Source organism: Erythrolamprus reginae, chromosome 2 (assembly GCF_031021105.1).
Source record: "Erythrolamprus reginae isolate rEryReg1 chromosome 2, rEryReg1.hap1, whole genome shotgun sequence".
NCBI lineage: Eukaryota > Metazoa > Chordata > Lepidosauria > Squamata > Dipsadidae > Erythrolamprus > Erythrolamprus reginae.
In genome coordinates, this window is record NC_091951.1 from 55,451,649 (window position 1) to 55,473,035 (window position 21,387).

The 21,387-nt window shown below is 41.9% G+C and overlaps 1 protein-coding gene across 13 annotated transcripts in view; it reads right to left on the bottom strand.

Annotated features, from left to right (window-relative positions):
• The window catches only part of MAGI1 (membrane associated guanylate kinase, WW and PDZ domain containing 1), a 655,279-nt gene that overhangs the window by 342,693 nt on the left and 291,199 nt on the right, over window positions 1–21,387 (bottom strand). For all 13 annotated transcript variants that reach the window (XM_070738178.1, XM_070738171.1, XM_070738168.1 and 10 more), the window contains exon 2: window positions 63–179. In XM_070738178.1, coding sequence (XP_070594279.1) covers window positions 63–179 — 117 coding nt within the window. The remainder of the gene's footprint in view (window positions 1–62; window positions 180–21,387) is intronic.

The window sequence follows — 21,387 nt, forward strand, 5'->3', positions numbered from 1 at the left end:
CACCCCTAAAAAAGAACTTAAATTTTGTTATGCCAAATATAATAGAGATGTTAATTACTTACAAGGCACAGCATGGCGATAAAGGTTATCTCTAATAGTTTGCTGAAGCTCATGATCTGGAGATCCTTTCTGAAATCTCTGGTTGAGAAAATGTCTCAGGTCTTTGTTCAGCCGACTTCCTGAAAAGAATGAAAGAATGAAATGAATGGATGGGTGGATGGATGGATGGAAGGAAGGAAAAAGAAAAAAAGGAGAGAAGGAAGAAGAAAGAAAGAAAAAAAGAGAGGCAGGAAGGAAGAAAGGAAAGAAGGAAGACAGGAGGAAAGAAAGGAAGGAAGGAAGGATGGAAGGAAGGAAAAAGAAAGAAAGGAGGGAAGGAAGGAAGAAGAAAGAAAGAAAGAAAGAAAGAAAAGAAGAGAGGGAGGAAAGAAGAAAGGAAGGAAGGAAGACAGGAAGAAAGAAAGAAAGAAAGAAAGAAAGAAAGAAAGAAAGAAAGAAAGAAAGAAAGAAAAAGATTGATTAATGTCTACTTCTCTGGTGAATATTAGATTTGTAATTTCAATTATTATATGTCCCTTTCTTCTATAGATGGCTGATTACCAGAAATGAATTTGTTGCAGAGATACAATGCTAGTGGCTTTGTAATCCATCTCTCTCTTTTTCTTATCATCCCTTCATATCACAGTTCTTTTTTGTTAGTGCAAAAAAGACATGGTAATCCCTTAATTTGGAGTAAAGTCTGAGGCTGAGTGGAGCTGAACATTTACTGCCCAAATGCCCTTTCTGAAGTTCAAAGCAGATATTTTCTCTTCGCATCTTGAGAGAGAAACATCTGTCACTACCTAGAATTGAACTCTCAACCTCTGGAATGAGCAGCGAACATCTTCATAGCTAGGCCACCATGCCACTCTAGATAAAATGAAAATATTAAAGTATTTAAAAAATACTAAAAAGGGCATTTTCTTTCTCCATGTCTCTACTCATCAAACTCAACAAAAACTTGATACATCTATCTTTTATAATTTTTTAGATGTAGATCATAAGGAATGAAAAGTTGCTTAAAGATAGGAGCTACAGTAACCAGACCTTTACAACAACAGGATCAAGGTACAATGAAAACATCAAGTGCCACCTCTAGTTACATATACTAAGTTACATATACTAGAGAAGAATCTACTGTTCCTATATTATACCCATGAATTCATGCAGATTTAAACCCAAATGATGGATTTCTTACATGCAAATATAACTCAATATCAATGGGAACAACTGTGAATCTACAATTTAAAATCTTAATTTATAAATCAAGATTAAGCCTACGTGGCAAAATAGGATGACTGGTTTAAATGAATCAATTAAAGGCACATACATAAATGAAGTACAAACGTAATAATTCAAGGACAAGATGAGAGACAGAGAGAGAGAGACCCCAACTCAATTCCCACTATTAGATTCTTAGCTTCCTATTCAGTTTTGGTTTATACCAGTTTTGACTGTCACCTCTTTCTGGTCTCCCCCAGCCTAATAAAAACACGTATGAATGTATAGTTAAAAAGAATGCAGTCCCCACTTTAAATCTTCAGGTTTCTACAATGAAAATGAATCTTACGACTAGTCATCAAGAAAGATACAAGGGATTAAGTCAAATTTATTATAGGGTAATGAAATGTTTATTCGGATAAATAAATATTACGGTAGGATATTCTGCAGCATCAGCACATAAGATCGATGTAGAATATAAATCATATATATTCCTCTGTGTTTCATAATCATATACATCAATAAATGAAACCATTAGTTATCTGGTCACAGGGCAGTAGGGATTTAACATCCAGTAGTTAAAATGAATTTGAAACACTTAATTAAAAATAATAAGTGAGAAACCTTTAAGTCTTTTTATAGAAGCAGTTCTCCATTTAAAATTGATCACTGCTCTGAGATAGATAGACAGAGATGGGCAGAGGGAGGGTGGGAGGGAGGGAGAGAGAGGAAGGGAGAGGGAGGGAGGGAGACCCAACTCAATTCCTACTATTAGACACTTCCAAGCAAAGGAACACTCTTTTGTTTATTTGTTTATTTTGTTCATTTATATGTTTAAAGGTGGTTAACATTAAGAAACGTTTCTCTTTGCTACACGGTCATCTATTCCTCATAGTCCCTGAAGGCCATGCAAATTTTACTCTCCAGAGATGCAAAATGATTAAGCAGGAACAAAATTGTTCCAGTAGGGCAAACTCCCACAGGTCTGAATCCCCCCTCTCAAATTCCACCATCATCATGTTTCAATTTGACTGTATATTATTCAATCATTTTCATGAAACAAAAAACTCTACAGACTTTGCATTACAGTACATGAAAGAGTATATCATTTACAAATAGCCACAGTTATCTGGAAACAAGATAGATTAGGTAGGTAGGTAGGTAGGTAGGTAGGTAGGTAGGAAGGAAGGAAGGAAGAAAGAAAGAAAGAAAGAAAGAAAGAAAGAAAGAAAGAAAGAAAGAAAGAAAGAAAGAAAGAAAGAAAGAAAGAAAGAAAGAAAGAAAGGACTCTAAAGAGATGACTCTAAAGTGTGCAATAGGGTTGATATTCCTGGAGGGGTCTGTAATATGGTAAATGATTTAGCTTTACTAGATAAATGGTCAAAGCAATGGAAACTGCAGACAGATAGATTCATCCATCCATATGACAGACAGACAGACAGACAGATAGATAGAAAACAGATAGACTGCACATTGTACATACATTTAGGTGTGTGTGTGTGTGTCTCCTGCTATTTGCTACCCATTTGTCCTGCCAGGCTTACATGAGAAGTAGGTTCAATATCTGTACCACTCTCAATAAAAATGTAGTAGCAGTAGCACTTAGACTTATATACTACTTTCATTGGGCTTTACAACCCTGCCTCAGTGGTTTACACAGTCAGCAGATTTCCCCCAACAATCTCGGTCCTCATTTTGCTGAGCTTGGAAGAATGAGTCAACCTTGAGCTGGTGAGAGTCAAACTTCTGCCTGTCAGCAGAATTAGCCTGCAATACTGCTGCACCAACATGGCTCTTCACAAGAAGCCAAATCTAAGATGATGACACTGAACTAATATTATTATTACCTAATATGTACATTATCTAATGCATTTTATTACATGCTTGACAAACAAACAAAGTGGATCTGTCAAATTTCCATAAAACACGAATGCATCTTCTAATGTATAGAGAGACAAAGAAAGAGGTAACTTCATCCTACGTTTAATTTTCTACAGTTGTTTGTGATTTAAGTCAAAAAACTTTTCAATAATGTCAATGGTGCTCTGAGGTCTCCAGAAAAACCTTCCTGGCTGCAGAAGAAATGGGCCAAAGTGTGCAAGGCCTGGTTGCAACCAGTGTTCCCTCTAATTTTTTGAAGGGGTGGGCGGAAAAGTATAGTGTCTGAGCGGCAGTCCCTTCGGGACTGGGTGGCACAAAAATATTAAATAAATAAATAAATAAATAAATAAATAAATAAATAAATAAATAAATAAATAAATAAATAAATAAATAAATACTGTGTGTCTATAACAGTGAGCTCATAATAGGGCAACTCTATCAATATCAAAATGCCACTTAAATAGTTGAGCTAGTTTCAAACTAGATTTTGATTTTCTTTCTCTCTTCCTTACTCCCATTCTTTTTCTTTCTCTTTTCCTTCCTCTCTTTTTTCTATCTGTTTCTCTCTCTTCCTCTCTTCCTCTCTCTCCTTCCCTCTCACTCTTTCCCTCTCGGCTTCTGGGCAGGTTTGGAAAACTCTGAGTTGATGATGATTTTTAAGTGAGCAATTGCTCACTGCTCAGCTTAGAGGGAACTATGGTTGCAACTATCTGAAGGTAAGTAAGTAAGTAAGTAAGTAAGTAAGTAAGTAAGTAAGTAAGTATTTATTGATTTGATTTGATTTGATTTGAATGCCGCCCCTCTCCGTAGACTTGGGGCGATTCACAGCAACAATAAAAACAATGTAAAACAAATCTAATAATTTAAAAAACACTAAAAACCCATTATTAAAAGCAAACATACCATATATAAACTGTATAGGCCCCGGGGGAGATGTCTCAATTCCCCGATGCCTGATGGCAGAGGTGGGTTTTAAGCAGTTTACGAAAGGCAAGGAGGGTGGGGGCAGTTCTAACCACCAGGGGGAGCTGGTTCCAGAGGGTTGGGGCCGCCACAGAGAAGGCTCTTCCCCTGGGTCCCGCCAGATGACATTGTTTAGTCGATGGGACCCGGAGAAAGCCAACTCTGTGGGACCTAATCGGTCGCTGGGATTCGTGCAGCAGAAGGCAGTTCCTGAGATATTATGGCCTGGTGCCATGAAGGGCTTTATAGGTCATAACCAACACTTTAAATTGTGACCGGAAACTGATCAGCAACCAATGCAGACTGCGGAGTGTTGGTGTAACATGGGCATACCTGGGAAAGCCCATGATTGCTCTTGCAGCTGCATTTTGCACAATCTGAAGGTTACGAACACTTTTCAAAGGTAGCCCCATGTAGAGAGCATTACAGTAGTTGAACCTCGAGGTGATGAGGGCATGAGTGACTGTGAGCAGTGACTCCCGGTCCAAATAGGGCCGCAACTGATGCACCAGGCGAACTAGTAATAGGTGGCAGCTCAACTTCTGTTTCTTTTTTTTCCCGATTGGACTGTTGGGCCATTTTTTGGCATCCCCAGGCTTCAGGAGGCTTTCCCAAACCCTGGAGTGAGCGAAAAACATCCCAACGGACCTACTGGAAGTTGGGAGGCTTCAGTGAGGTCTGTGTGCATATTTGGGGGAAACATATTGGGGGGGGGGGGGTTGTGTGCAAGTATGTGGGAGGGCATTGCATTACAAGTGTGAGCATACGCATGCATGCTATCGTTTGCGTGAACCCTTTGGGCACAAGAGCCAAAAAAGGTTCACCATCCCTGCCCTATAGTATTTCAGACAAATGGCTGTTCAACCTCGTCTTAAAACCATCCAGTGTTGAAGCATTTACAGTTTCTGGAGGCAAATAATTCAACTGATTAGTTGTTCTAATTGTCAGGACTTTTTTTTTCTTAATACTAGATTAGTTCTCTCCTTGATTAGTTTCCATCCATTGCCTCTTGTCCTGCCTTTAGGTGCTTTGGAAAATACGTTGACCCTTTGTGGCAACTCTTTAGGTGTTCGAACACTGCTACCGGTATCATGTCACCACTACTCCTTCTTTTCATTAAAATAGACTTACTTACTTACTTACTTACTTACTTACTTACTTACTTACTTACTTACCTATTTATTAGATTTGTATGCCACCCCTCTCTAAAGACTCGAGGCGGCTTACAGAATATAATATAAAACAATAAATACAAAGACAAATCTAGTTAATTAAAACTACCTAACCCAAAATCCCAATATATTAAAAGTAAATCATACAAATTCAGATCACAGCCTTAAATCACATTTATTGGCCAGGGGGCCAAGACCTAATTGCCCCAAGTGAGTCTTAAGACTCTTGTGAAAGACAAGGAGGGTGGAGGCAGTGCAAATCTCTGGGGGGAGCTGATTACAGAGGGCCAGGGCCCCCACAGAGAAAGCTCTTCCCCTTGGCCCTGCCAAGCGACATTGTCTGGTTGACAGGACCTGGAGAAGGCTGATTCTGTGGGACCTAACTGGATTCATGCGGCAGAAGGCGTATCCAATTATCCAATTCCTGCAATTGTTCCTCATGTTTTAGCCTCCAGTCCCTTAATCATCTCCGATGCTCTTCTCTGCACTCCTTCAAGTATCAGAAATACATACAAACTTCCAGTGCGTCTGTCCGTTACCAGAAAATCCCAGAATGGAATATTTGAAATGTTGACACAATTTTGTAACTGGCATATGAAGACAATGTTTAGAGAGCAGGCAGATCAAATTCTTCTGGAAATGATCATTTCTCCTATTAAAGCAAATCTGCAGAGCCGAAAGCTCTAAGCACCTACTTTATTGAATTCATTTTTTAAAAATCTATTTTTGTAACTGCTGACACTACGTATTTGAAGTGTTGCCTAGTGCATAGCAGAATATTTACATTCAGTACACATGGGAAGTACAAGTTCAAATGTCTCCTCAACAATTATTCTTTTTTTAATTAACAGAGGAAGCCATTCTCCCCTTAGGATTGCTATAAAGGATCCCTTTAAGAGGATTTTTTTTTCTTTCAAGAAAAAACAAAAAAAACCCTAATATAGTGTAAACAGTGGTTCTCAACCTTTCTAATGCTACAAACCCTTGATATAGTTCCTCATGTTGTGGTGACTGAAACGTATTGAGACGCCAGACGAATTGCTAAACAGTGGTTCCCTTTATTCAGCTCTTTCTGCAAGTGACAATCAGCTGGGAACTCACCAGCCGGCAATGAGAAACTCGGCTCTATTTATACTCTTAAGGCTCGCGCCAAAAGAGCTGTGCTGCGTCTGAGCCAATCAGACGCGTCCTAGTCTTTTCAATCTGCCTGGTAACAGCATTCACCTCAGGCAACTATTTACATGGCAATATTTACATACTCAACACCCCTCCCTCCTTAGTTAGTTGCAACTGTCCATCAGCTGAGCCATGTGATGAAGTCCTCCAATCGAGAGGGTCTGCGTGCGGCTCGCTCAGACCTGCGCAATTCAGTTGAGTCTGGGACTTCGTTGGTGGAGGTTGGCTCCCTGTCGGATCCCGAGCCCGGCTGGGCCCGAGCGGGGGATCCGGCCTGCTGTGCCGTCCGGATGGCAGCTGAGTCGATGTCGGAGGAGGACGATGGTGGCTCGTCGGGGTCGTGGGAGCGTTCCAGTCTCGGTAAGGCGATATCTACATCCAATAATCCTGGTTGTGCATAAGAGTCTGCTTTGGGGGAAGATGTTACAATGGCGGTTTGCGTTTTTTCAGAGTTAATCCGCCCTCTTAAGCAATCAATATGCCGTTTCCAAATACGGCCATCATCTAATTTTATTAAATATGTTTTAGGCCCCTTTTGTTGTAGGACTTTTCCTTTTACCCATTGAACTCCCCCATCAAAATTTCGGGCAAATACATTTTGGCCTAGAAACATGCTTCTTTCAGGTAATACAGACATTTCCCCTTGACCCATGGTATTACAATATCTAGGATGTAACCTGTCTAAAGGAGACCTCAGTTTTCGCCCCATTAAGACTTCTGCAGGGCTCCTATGGGTGGTAGCATTAGGAGTAATATGTTGCATTAACAGGAATTGGTCTAATTTATTTTGTATTTCCCCAGGGCCTGCTCTGCGCAGCGCCTCTTTCGCCACACGTACATAACGTTCAGCCAACCCATTAGCCCACGGGGAGTAAGGGGAGATTAGCGCATGCCTGACCCCTAGATTACTTAAAAACACCTCAAATTGTCGTGCGGTCAGTTGTGGCCCATTATCTGAAACAAGGACATCAGGACACCCATGGGTTGCAAACAAATGATACAGAGCCCTAATAGTGGCACATGTTGTTATATTTTGCATCGCCACTATCTCTACCCACTTAGAGAAAGCATCTACGATAACCAGGAAAAACTGGGACCCAATGGGGCCAGCAAAGTCTATATGTATCCTGGACCAAGGCCCAGTGGGCTCTCCCCACTCTATGGGGGCAGTTCGAGGGGGATTGGGTCGTGACTCTTGACAGGGGTCACACCGAGCTACCCAATGTTCAATATCAAGATCAAGGCCTGGCCACCACAGGTATCCCCTTGCCAACCCCTTCATTCGGACAATGCCTGGGTGTCCCACATGTAACATAGTCAGTACCTTTTTCCTAAGTGTAGTTGGAATGACCACTCGATCCCCCCATAGCACACATCCTTTCACGTAGGACAATTCTAGTCGCTTTGACTTAAAATCTGCCAGTCCCCCCTCCTCTGGTCCCCCAAGCCAACCCCTGTGTATACATTTAATTACTGTTTGAAGAATGGAATCTGACTTAGTATGCTCAGCCACTTCCCTGGCTGAAGTTAGGGGGGTTTCTTCTATTTCTAACAGTAGAACATCATCAGAAGGAACTGGTTCTTCCCCTCTTTGTGCCACAGGGCACCTGCTTAGTCCATCAGCGTGGCTTATGGACTTCCCTCCCTTATGTATTAAGGTATACTGATAACTGGAGAGGAATAGAGCCCATCTAATCAGTCTAGGGGACATGAACGGAGGGGTAGGTTTATCTGAAGGCAACAGTCCCAAAAGGGGTTTGTGGTCAGTTATTAATTCGAACCTCCTTCCAAATAAGTAATTATGGAATTTCTTAACGCACGCTATTAAAGCCAGGGCCTCCTTATCCAACTGGCTATAGTTTCGCTCAGCAGGGGTCAGGGTTCTGGAGAAGAAAGCTATAGGTGCCTCAGTGTTGTCTGGCATTACGTGGGCCAATACTCCGCCCACCCCATAAGCCGAAGCATCGCATGTAAGCCTTATGGGCAAGACTGAACTGTACTGCACCACCACACTATTTGAAGTCAATAAGGTCTTTATTAGAGAAAATGCTTGGCGTTCAGGTCTGCCCCAGGTCCAGGGAATTCCCTTCTGAAGGAGTCGGTGGAGGGGTTCTGCGACCGTTGCCTTCTGTCTCAAAAAAATAGAATAAAAATTCAGAAGACCTAAAAAAGCTTGTAGTTCAGTCTTATTGGTTGGTTCAGGTGCTTCGGTAATTGCTTTTAATTTATCAGTTGTGGGGTGGATGCCCTGACTATCTATTCTATATCCTAGAAATTCAATGCTAGTGGTGCCCCATACACACTTGTCTGCTTTTACTCTGAGGCCCTTGGATTGGAGTCGTTGTAGGACAGCCCTGATCCTCTGGTTTAATTGGGGAATGGATTTAGCCGAAATTAAAATATCATCGAAGTAGGGTATGGTTCCTTCAAGACCCGTTAACACTCGCTCCATCAAGCTCTGAAATATCCCTGGGGCTATGCTTACCCCGAATTGCAATCTGGTGCATCGGAAAGCACCTCTGTGCGTGACAATTGTCTGAGCCAAGGAGGTAGGCTCATCGACCGGAAGCTGCAGGTATGCCTGAGCCAGGTCGATCTTTGCAAAGACTTTTCCCTCACCTAGGGAGTGTAGGAGGTGCTGAACTACCGGTATGGGGTAGGGGTGATGCTGAAGGGCCTTATTAATAGTAGACTTGTAATCTGCACAGACTCTTAGCGAACCATCCGGTTTCAATGGTGTGACTATTGGAGTCTCCCATGGGCCTTGCTCTACAGGGACTAAGATTCCTTGAGCAATAAGTTGATCTAGCTGGTGGTCTAGTTTAGGCAGTAAAGGTAAAGGAACCCTTCGTGGCTTCAGGCGAATGGGTGGAACCTTTGGGTCTATGGAGAAAGAGATAGGGTCCCCCTTATAAGTTCCCAAAGTGGGGCTGAAAACTTCAGGAAATTCATGTACAAAATCTGGGGTATCAGAGGGGGACTGAACTAAACAGATGCCAGAGATCTCAATACCTAAGGGGGGCATCCAGGTTAACCCAAGGAGGGAATGCCTTGCCCCATCCACAATTACCAAAGGTAGGGTACATTTAACAGATTTGAATTGAACAGGAATATCAATTTTACCCAATACAGGGATGACATGTCCCTGGAAATCCCTTATAATCAAAGCAGTTTGAGTTAATTTAGTTTTACAGACATGTAGCATATACATTTTGAATTTGTCCCACGGCATAATAGAGTGCCTAGACCCAGTGTCCAGTTCTAAATCACAAGGCTTGCCATTTAACAGTAAAGAAATAATGATTTTGGTGCCTTGCGTTGTATTTGCGCAATTTACGTAAGTTTGACAGTTACCTCTGTTGTACTCGCGGTTAGCGGCTAAGTTGGTTTTCCGGGTAAAAGATCTTGGAGGCCGGTTTTCACGGGCTTGCGGAGCCTGGTAGGAGAAACGTTGTTGGCGAGGAGCGGAAAAGGTTTCTTCAGGCAGGGGAGCCCGGCAGGCCTCAGCGATGTGACCGCGCCGATTGCAGCGGCGACAGATGGCTTCCCGGAACGGGCAGCGAAGTCGCGGATGATTTCCCCGGCAACCTGGGCATGGGGCTGGAGTGCGAGGGTATCTTGGTTGTCTCGAGGGGTCGTTCGGCTGCAGGAGGCAGGTGTCGTCGGCGGCGGTTGGGGGGGTGAGGTCGTCTGCTGGGTCAGCGGCGGCGGAGATTTTGGAGACGGTTTCCTTGTGTACGTGGCTTTGGAGGTCCTTGGCTGCTGCTTCGGCGACCTCAGCAGTCTGGGCAAGTTTGATGACGGTTTGCAATGTAGGTTCGTCCTCGGTGAGGAGTTTGTTGCGCACAGTGGCGTTTTTCATGCCGAAAATAATCGCGTCTGTGAGTCGAGCTTCTGGGCTGTCAAAACGGCATTTTGACAGCACGGTTCGGAGTCTGGTGGCGAATTGGTTAATAGACTCAGCGTCTCGTTGGGTCATCCTGGAGAACTGATGGCGGTATACCAAAGCCGGCTTCGTAGGTTTGAAGTGCCCCGCAAGCTTGGATTGTAAGTCTGGCCACGGCACGTTCTTGGCTGGCAGCGGATCGGTGAGCGTTTGAACCAGATCGAAAATTTCGGGGCCGCAATAGTTGAGGAAAATGGCTCGCTTCCTGTCGTCTTCGGCAGTCCCCATTCCGGCGGCTTCCAGGAAGATTTCGAAGCGGGTCATGTAGGCTTCCCAGGACGCCTTCTCGGGGTCGAAGTAGTCGGGTGCTCGGCCGATCTGTGAAGGATTCATCTTGCTTGTAGGTTCTCTCCGGTTCTCGTCGCCAGTGAAACAGTGACCCCCAACCATAAGTCTAGCACTAATTCTCCCAACAGAGCTTTAAGCTGATTGGCAGGAAGGTCAGAGGGACTCCCCCACTGTAAACGCCTGATTGGTTGAATTGTTAAAATATGTTTCAAGGCACCAGAATAGAAGCTTTAGTTACTAACACCATGGGAAATTTGTCTTTTCCCATGGTCTTAGGCGACCCCTGTGAAATGATCATTTGACCTCCAAAGAGGTCCCAACCCCCAGGTTTTAAACTTACAATGTATAAATTGAATAAGGCCATTTATGGGCTGAAGTAGTCAGCCAGGAATAGGAATATATATCTAGATAAGGCATTGAAGGCCCTTGGGTTCAGGAGTTGCAAGGCTGGTGGTTGCATATACATTGGAAAATTAAGGTGGGGGTTGTCAACTATTTGTGGGGATTGTCAAGCACTTGTGCATGATCTTTGTTTCATTGAAAAGAATGCGTTAATATTTATTTATCTTTTAATTTTCCATCCAGTCATAAACCAGAGCAGAATGGAGTCCATTAAATGATTTGTGTGATCTGCTATTGCCTGGGAAGGGTGAGTGTGGGTGATTTATTATATTATATTAATTTTTGCTAATAGAAATATTAATTTATTTGATTCTTGTTATTAGTTTTATAGTTTTAAATTAGTTTTTATTTGGTAAGCCACCTTGAGTCGCCATGGACGAATAGATGGCAATATAAATTCAGTGAATGGATGGATGGATGGATGGATGGATGGATGGATGGATGGATGAATGAATGAATGAATGAATGAATGATTGAATGAGAATATCTTTTCCGACGTCTATGGAGATTTTCAGTCATCCAAGTCATGGTTGTCCCAAAGGTGCTTTTTCAAGGGCAACTGGACTTCCTTCCAGTGCCTTTGAAAAAGCACCTTTGGGACATTTTTTCCAAGGCTTTCATAGCTGCTCTGCCAAAGATTTCTTGGCCGTTTGTTCCTTTACCGTTGATGGTTGAATCTAAATGGCAAAAGTTACCTTTGGTACCTTCATTGCCAATGTTAAGGCTAGCTGTCCTACCCATTATCCTTAGATTGCTCTTTTTTACATTGAATTTTAGTCCATTTTTACTGTGCTCCTTGATATGCTAGTAGAGTTTGCACGTTATTTGTATTATTTTTTGTTTTTTGTTTTTTTTGCATTTTTAGCTATCGGGATACCATCATCATTATAGTGCAGGCTATTGATGTTTCTTCCACTAATTTTAAAACCATGCCAATCTTTTTACAATCTGGTTTCACTTAATACAACAAAACAAGGATACTACTGCTTAAACATTTCTAATGACTTCTGAAACTTTTCCAAATATTATTTCAGACCGTTGAGGGGACAGAGTAATAATATCCCATGAGCCCCTGGGAACCAACCATCCAGGCTGTAAGTTGTAATGATTTATATAACAGCCACACCATTATAGTGTCTTAATCCAAGACATATATACACTCTCTCACACATATGTCTTTATGTATATTTCAGTTTCAGGTAGAGCAGGTTACTTTGTCTAGAAAAATTGGTTAAACATAAACCTGGTATACATTTCTAGCAAAGTGAATCACAATACGAAGGATACTTGGTGCTTTCTAAGCTTAGTTGTTTTCTTGCAAATGTTTCATACCACCAATGCAAGTTTGAGTAATTTAGCATCTGCAAGAAAATAACCAAATGCAGACAGCAATGTGCAGCGGTAGCCAAAAAATCCAACACAATCTTATGCTGCATCAACAGGGGGATACACTCCTAGACTAAGGAGGTATTAATACCACTCTATAAAGCCCTAGTCAGACCACACCTAGAGTACTGCTTTCAATTTTGGTCATCCCACTACAAAAAGGATATTGAAACTCTAGAAAAAGTACAGAAAAAAACAACTAAAATGATACAAGGACTGGAAACCAAGACATACGAAGAGAGGTTGCTGGAACTGGGCATAGGTAGTTTAGCAAAAAGGAAGGCCGGAGGGGACATGATAGCAGTACAGAGGTTGCCAAAGAGAGGAGAGGGTCACACTATTTTCCAGGGCACCAGAGGGCCAGACCAGGAGCAATGGATGGAAATTGACCAACGAGAGATTCAACCTGGAAATAAGGAAGAAGTTTCTGACAGTAAGAGCGATCAACCAGTGGAACAGCCTGCCAGCAGTGTCACGCTGTGTATTGCCAGCCCCAGAGACATTCAGAGACATTTAGTAATTAAATAGTTAACTCTGTGTATGTTAATTTAGCTCTGCCCACTGTGATGTAAATCCTGTCTAAGATAGCCAGCATCACTTCCTTCTTGTTGGTGAAGAAGGAGAAAAATCTCCATCTTGCTTTTAACTCTCTAGCTATGTAGACGTGCATTAAGAGCCTGTGATCAGGCAAAGCTGATTTCATTGTTTTCTATTGAAGCCTTTTCTGTAACTTTATTCATCACCTCCGGATTAGATTCATTGCAGCTCACGCGGGCTGTGATTGATCACATATAATCTGACAAGCAGAGGTTGTGAATGCCCCATCACTTGACACATTCAAAATTGGACTGCCATCTGGTTGGGCTGGTGTAGGGTTTCCTGCTTGAGCAGGGGATAGTCCATGATGACCTGCAAGGTCCCTTTCAACATACATACATACATACATACATACATACATACATACATACATACATTAACATCCTTAATTTCAATCCTGAGCTACAAAAATATTCTCCTCTACTGGTACATAAACATAATATAGGCAGTATAGCAAATACAGTACAATCAAGGTATCTAAACTTTTGGGTCCAAACATAATCTATAGTTATTTCACTATAGATTAATAAACCAGAGTTACCTAAACTGTTGTTTCTGGCATATATCCAATCCCAGGAGCTGTTACTGACATGACAACATGTTGGGCTGTATTATTTTGTATTGATCCCTTCCCGTCTTCTTACTGAAGCCCAAAACTGATAGATTATGGAGCTGTTAAAATGGTGCAATCATTAACACTCTCGAGGGGCAAATGCCAAACGGATGAAAGGGAATTTCATCCAACAGTTTGCAAAGTTTCTTCCTTCTGTATTACTGATTTAACTGTTCAGGGAGAGATTTCCAACCAATAGGCATAGGCTAATGTAATTAATTAACATTGGTCAAGGCAGTTTGTTACAATATTGTTAAGGGTGACTTATTATTTGAGAGTATTTCACTTACTGAGTTCCATTCACCACAATTAAAATCAAAAATAGATCTTTTCTGTTATATCACGGAGCATTATTCCATCATCTTGTTTGGGCTTATTAGACACAAATCTTTTTGGATTGTTCAGATTTAGACCGTGACTATTACTACTACGACTTCTGTGTCAGCAGCACTGAAGTGCTTCTCTGGCAAAAAGGATCTGGTGGTAACATCATTGTTGCCTGGGGGATGCCCAGTTGGGGACTCCCAGTTGGATACTCCATTTGGAGTACTGTGTACAGTTCTGGCCGCCGCACCTCAAAAAGGATTGATTGATTGATTGATTGATTGATTTGTTTGTTTGTTTGTTTGTGTGTTTATTTATTTATTTATTATTTAGATTTGTATGCCGCCCCTCTCCGCAGACTCGGGGCGTCTCACAACAAAACACAGCGCATCGTAACAAATCCAAATAGCTTTAAAAACATTTAGAAATATTTAAAAGGAACCCCATTTACTAGCAAACACACACACAAACATACCATGTATAAATTGAACATGCCCGGGGGAGGTGTTTCAGTTCCCCCATGCCTGACGGCAAAGGTGGGTTTTAAGGAGTTTACGGAAGGCAGGGAGAGTAGGGGCAGTCCTAATCTCCGGGGGGAGTTGGTTCCAGACAGTCGGGGCCACCACAGAGAAGGCTCTTCCCCTGGGGCCCGCCAACTGACATTGTTTAGTTGACGGGACCCGGAGAAGGCCCACTCTGTGGGACCTAATCGGTCGCTGGGATTCGTGCGGCAGAAGGCGGTCTCGGAGATATTCTGGTCCAGTGCCATGAAGGGCTTTAAAGGTCATAACCAACACTTTGAATTGTGACCGGAAATTGATCGGCAGCCAATGCAGACTGCGGAGTGATGGTGAAACATGGGCATACCTAGGTAAGCCCATGACTGCTCTCGCAGCTGCATTCTGCACGATCTGAAGTTTCCGAACACTTTTCAGAGGTAGCCCCATGTAGAGAGCATTACAGTAGTCGAACCTCGAGGTGATGAGGGCATGAGTGACTGTGAGCAATGAGTCCCGGTCCAGATAGGGCCGCAACTGGTGCACCAGGCCGCAACTGGTGCACCAGGATATAATGGGACTGGAAAAGGTGCAAAAAGGGCAACAAGTATGATCAAGGAAATGGAGCACCTCCCTTATAAAGAGACCTTATGGTCTCTTCAGCCTTGAAAGACGGCGTTTAAGGGGTGACTTGATCGACGTGTATAAAATCATGCACGGGATAGAAAAGTTGGACAGAGAAAAATTCTTTTCTCTAACATACAATACTAGGACAAGGGGGCACTCCCTAAAGCTCATAGGTAAGAAAGTGAGGACAAATAAAGAGAAATATTTCTTCATCCAGAGGGTCGTTGGTTTATGGAATTCACTTCCAGAAGAGGTCGTGACAGCTGTTAGCCTGGATAGCTTCAAGGCAGGATTAGACAGATTCATGGATGCCAAGTGTATCAGTGATTATTGAAACGGATGTCCATGTGCCACCTCTATGTTGGTTAAGGCAGGCAGGATTTTCTTGAGTACCATTTGTTGGGAGTTAAGGGAAAGGGAGAGTTTTGCCTTCTCTTTCTGCTCAAGATTCCCATGTACAATTGGTGGACCACTGTGTGACACAGAATGCTGGACTCGATGGGCTTTGGCCTGATTCAGCATAGCTCTTCTTATGTTCTTATATTCCTTTCATGTCCCTTTAAAGTTGCCCACCAAAGTGGTACCCATTTATCTACTCATGGTTGCCTGCTTTCGAACTGCTGGGTTGGCAGGAATTGGAGCGTGTGATGGGAGTTCACGCCACTCTATAATAGCAACTGGGTCTTGAAAGGGAGCTTAGCCCAGCGGCCTAACCTCGTGAGGCACCACACTCCCTCAGATGCATGACTGAAGCCAATTTAGAAACATATTCCCCCACGTCTGAAGAGAACTGAGAGAACTGATTCTGCCTTTATTTGTTGTGAGAGATAGTGCTTAAGGAGATGTAATTGACAGCAGTGAATTGGAAACATTCCAAGAAGGAGGGAGTACATTCTAGAAAATGGAACCAGACAAGAGGCCGCACAGCATGGAGCTAGACAGGAGACTGAGGAAGAAGGTAAAGACACCCTTCTGTATCTGTTGGGGTAAGAGTAGTAAGAGTTTAGTCTGGCGAGATTATGTTTACTGTATATAAGCAAATAAAGAACTAAATTCTGGCTATCTGCTGTGCTTGGGCTTAGCTTGACATTTATTTGGAATGAGTTTCATGGAGTTGGCTAGACTTACCTGCCAATTAAATGTGCAACAGTCAGAGCACTTACTCCTGTACCTCAAATTTACAGAAGAGATGAAGTGCAATGACGAAGGGAGTTGATGTCTATTTAATAGTCTTTGGATATTGCAAACTAACAGTAAAAATATTTAGGGTTGAACTTAACAATCAGCAGCAATATATCTATGAATACATCCCTCCAGACCTCTTTACACAGACCTCGAATGAAGAGGTTGGGTGCTTCCATTTATTGTACTTCAAAATAAGCAACAATACTAAAGAACACAGCTGGAAGAGACAAAGCTACTTGGTCAGGGACCTGGATGCCTCAGGCAGGATATAATCCCAGAGGAGGTTCCCCTCAAGTGCAGACGGTCAGATGTAACCATTGGGGATCTGGATTTATGTATTATTTATTTATTAGATTTTTATGCCGCCTTTCTCCTTAGACTCAGGGCAGCTTACAACAAGTTAGCAATAGCACTTTTTAACAGAGCCAGCCTATTGCCCCCACAATCCAGGTCCTCATTTTACCCACCTCGGAAGGATGGAAGGCTGAGTCAATCTTGAGCCAGTGATGAGATTTGAACCGCTGACCTACAGATCTACCGCCAGCTTCAGTGGCCTGCAGTACAGAGCCCCATGGCTGAGGGAAATCTCCTCTCGGTCATTACCTTGGGCCACAACAGGATGATCAGGAGACCAGTTGTGGCCTGTAGCAATTCTTGAAAGCTCAGGCTGAGCTGCTACCTGATGTGGAGGAGTCACCATAGGAGGTGGAACCTGGATCTGAGGAGACTGCTGGATTTGCAAAGGCAACTGAGGGGCGGGGGAGGCTTAATAAGGGGCCTCTACTGTCTATTCTGGGCCTTGGCAAATTGTTGTTCTAAGGCATGAAGCCTCCTTTCTGCATCCTTAGTGGGTGCAGCAGATGCCTTGAGTCCCTGCCATCGTGATCCTTGGATGAAGCATGGCTTTTGGATGACTTCTTAGAGCCACAGTACTTTAGAATAGCCACCAGCAAGTAATGCACAGGCCAAAGGAGCAGCAAAGCAAAGAGGTCTGTCTCCAATGAAAAAACACATCAGAAATGGTGATCATGACAGAAACAGCTGCAACAACTGCCCTCAGTTCACCCAGCAACAGTAGGGAGACACTAGCATCTAAAGATATTGACAAAATTGAACGGGTCCAAAGACGGGCTACAAGAATGGTGGAAGGTCTTAAGCATAAAACGTATCAGGAAAGACTTAATGAACTCAATCTGTATAGTCTGGAGGACAGAAGGAAAAGGGGGGACATGATCGAAACATTTAAATATGTTAAAGGGTTAAATAGGGTTCAGGAGGGAAGTGTTTTTAATAGGAAAGTGAACACAAGAACAAGGGGACACAATCTGAACTTAGTTGGGGGAAAGATCAAAAGCAACATGAGAAAATATTATTTTACTGAAATAGCAGTAGATCCTTGGAACAAACTTCCAACAGACGTGGTTGGTAAATCCACAGTAACCGAATTTAAACATGCTTGGGATAAACATATATCCATCCTAAGATAAAATAGAAAAAATAGTATAAGGGCAGACTAGATGGATCATGAGGTCTTTTTCTGCCATCAGTCTTCTATGTTTCTATGTTTCTATCAGAGGCTCCCTGTGTGAAACAAAACAAGGTTCGCTTCCTTCTTAGTGGCCGACACCAGCCAGGATAGGCAGCTAAAACATTCCGCCGGCACCGGCAATCAATCAAAATAACAAGACTCTGACCAAGATAAAACTCCCACTGCCACCAGCACTCTGCAGATATTGAGTATAGCGCATGTGAGGCAGGGACTCCAGCTGCCTCAGCTGTTTGGCGATGGCAATTCTTGCTTGCAGACTGGACAAACCAGCTCACACGCCAGCCGCAAGAAAGAAGCAGGGAGCAAGGAATCCCCAAAAATGTCTTCAGCTATCCTCTGATGCAAACCTTGATGGTAGAAAGTAAAAGGTGAGTCCAAGCTTTCAAAATAGTAGTCGTTTACCAAGGGTAACTTGAGAGAAAGATAAGAAACTGTGTTTGAAAACCAACTAGTGGCAGTTGGTGGAGCAGATGGTTATTTCAATCTATTTTTAACTCAGTCCCTTATTTTATTTAGTTATTCTTTATTTGTTTGTTTGTTTGTTTGTTTGTTTGTTTATTTATTTATTTATTTATTTATTTATTTATTTATTCATTCATTCATTCATTCATTCATTCATTCATTCATTCATTCATTCATTCATTTATTTATTGGATCTGTATGCTGCCCCTCTCCGCAGACTCAGGGTGGCAACCGACCAAAGTTTATCCCATGCTTGGACTCTCCTTAGCAGCACACAGTAGAATCATGTGTTCATTAAGCAAATCCAACTTTTCCCATTGACTTTGCTTGTTAGAAACTGGCTGGGAAGGTCACAAATGATGACCACATGACTCAGGATTCTGCAACCATTTTTAATAGATGTCAATTGCCAAGTGCCTGAATTTTGATCACATTTTCATGGGGATGCCTTGATGGTCGTAAGTGCAAATGCCAATTTTAAGTTTCTTTTTCAGTACTGTTGTAATTTTAGCCACTAAGCAAATGCTTGTAAATCAAGGACTATCTGTAAATCATCTACAAGGACACAAATGAGCAAAGCAGCAAATATTTTTCCCCCTCAGATAGTTAATTATAGCCTTGGGTTGACAACTATGGCCCTTTATGACCTGTGGACTTCAACTCCCAGAATTCCACTTGGCTCAGGAATTCTGGGAGTTGAAGTCCATGGGTTGTAAAGAGGCCATAATTGCCCACTCCTGCTATATTACCCTTCAATGGGACAGAAAACTTTCTCTTTTACTATCATCATGCCTGAAAACAATAACAAGCAATTGGGTCTGATTCATTTGTCCTTCTTTGTTGTCCCTGGAGAATACTCATCAATGATTGATGCTAGTGAAAAAGAGAGAAACCTTCCTGACCTGATGCCAAAAATTATAGGAGAAAAGAGCATCTAAAGCAGGGGTGAAATACAGCAGATTATGACAGGTTCTGGAAAACGAGTAGCAGAAAATTTTGAGTAGTTCGAAGAATCTACAAATGCCACTTCTGCTAGCCCCAGAGTGGGGTGGGAATAGAGATTTTGCAGTACCCTTCTCTTGCAATTCCCACCAAGCCACACCACAGGACCGGTAGGAAAATTATTTTTGAATTTCACCCCTGATCTAAAGGATCAAATGTGCATTTATCTAACTGAAATGAAATAGTAAGACCAAGTTAAGAATCAGAATGATTAATATACCTATTTTTTTTAAATAAAACCATATGTATTGGTGAGAAGTTCCTACAAAAACTAAGGGCTGCTAAAAAAAGAAAGAAAAACCCAATCAACTACAACCTAATTTTATGAGGAAGAAAAATTACAAATCATACATTTACTCTTTCTGGCTGTAATTGAAAATGTCAAGAAGTTAAGCAGCTTATATTTCATTGCTGATATTTTTGCCTGCATTACTCCTAGGGCAGTGAAATTTGTGAGTTTTATCTTAAAAATTATTTCCCTAGTTAACAGACATTTTTCAAATTGCAATTTTTCATTTGGAGGTGTAGAATAACTTTTACTCTCTGAATTCTGAACAGAAATTCCAGATCTACGATATAGAAAAACTTTTAGCAGTAAATGTATAGTTATTTCATGAAAAATAAAAGGAATGATCATCTTCTTAATACATCAGAAGAAAATATTTGTAGTTCAGGGTTAAACCCCGGGGGTCCTTGGTGCTTTCAGAAGTTGGTGGGGTTTTTGCAGACATTTCATTACCAAACTCGATAACATCATCAGTGCACGAATCACCTAATCTGGTAATGAAACGTCTGAAAGAAACCCACCAAACTCCGAGAGCACCAAAGACCCCACTGTCTTAACGCAGTGATTTTCAACCTTTTTTGAGCTGCGGCACATTTTTTACATATACAAAATTGTGGGGCACATTGAGCGGGGGTGGGGGTGGGGGGGCTAAAAAAAGTTTGGACAAAAAAATTCTCTCTCTCTCTCTCTCTTCCTCCCTTTCGCTCTATTTCTCTCCCTCTTTCTCTCCCTTCCTCTCTCTCTCCATCCCTCTTTCTTTCTCTCTTCCTTCCTTCCTCTCTTTTTTGCTCTTTCTATCTCTCCTTCCCTGCCTCTCTTTCTCTCTCTCTCTTTCTTTCTTTCTCTCTCTTTCTCTTTCTCTCTTGCTTTCTTTCTCTTTCTCTCCCTCTTGCTTTCTTTCTCTCTCTCTCTCTCTCTTTCTCTCTCTCTCTCTCTCTCTTGCTGAGCTTCGCGGCACACCTGACCATGTCTCGCGGCACACTAGTGTGCCACGGCACACTGGTTGAAAAACACTGTCTTAACGCATTAACATACTCAAATCATTTCTCAAACACACATGAGCCATTGTGCTTGGACAGTTATAAACCTCTCTGCAGAACCTCTTCCAAAGGTGGGAGAAGAAATAAAAATAGGCTGATACACTGGCAAAAACACTCTTGAAATTTTAGAGCATGGGGAAAGGAAAACAATTTTTGCCAAATTAAGTTACATTTAGTTTTGGCCACTGAAAGTGGGTTTCCAAAGTTGAATCTTGGAAGATTATTGAAGAGTTTCTGGATGAAAAAATATATATATTTGAAAATTCATGTCTAATTGTTCACAAATGGAGAAGAGGTTCCAGCGAAGACTCAAGAAGAAAATCAATGTTTTATCAGCCACAAAATATTGCCAGTCAAACTTAATTAATGCCCTTCATTGACTCTAAAGGGTAAATTTGGTAATGGCTGTATACACAAGACGTTAAGTTAAATACACTCTTTGTAATGGTAATGAAAGTAGATTATTGGAGGCAGAGAACTAATCACTAAAAGGAGGTAAGACATAATTAATTTACTGCTTGATTGCATGTCAAATTTTTTCAAAGTCAAACACTGGGAGAGGATAGTGCAGTTTAGCTGCCACTTACTGTATATTATATACCTTACATGGATGATGATATTTATATACATATATTTAATTTAAAAAGCTAGTCCAGGAGAAAGTCTTTGTGTGACATGAGTTTTGTCTGACTGCATGCTAAAAACCCAACTGCCTGTGACAATTAGCATAA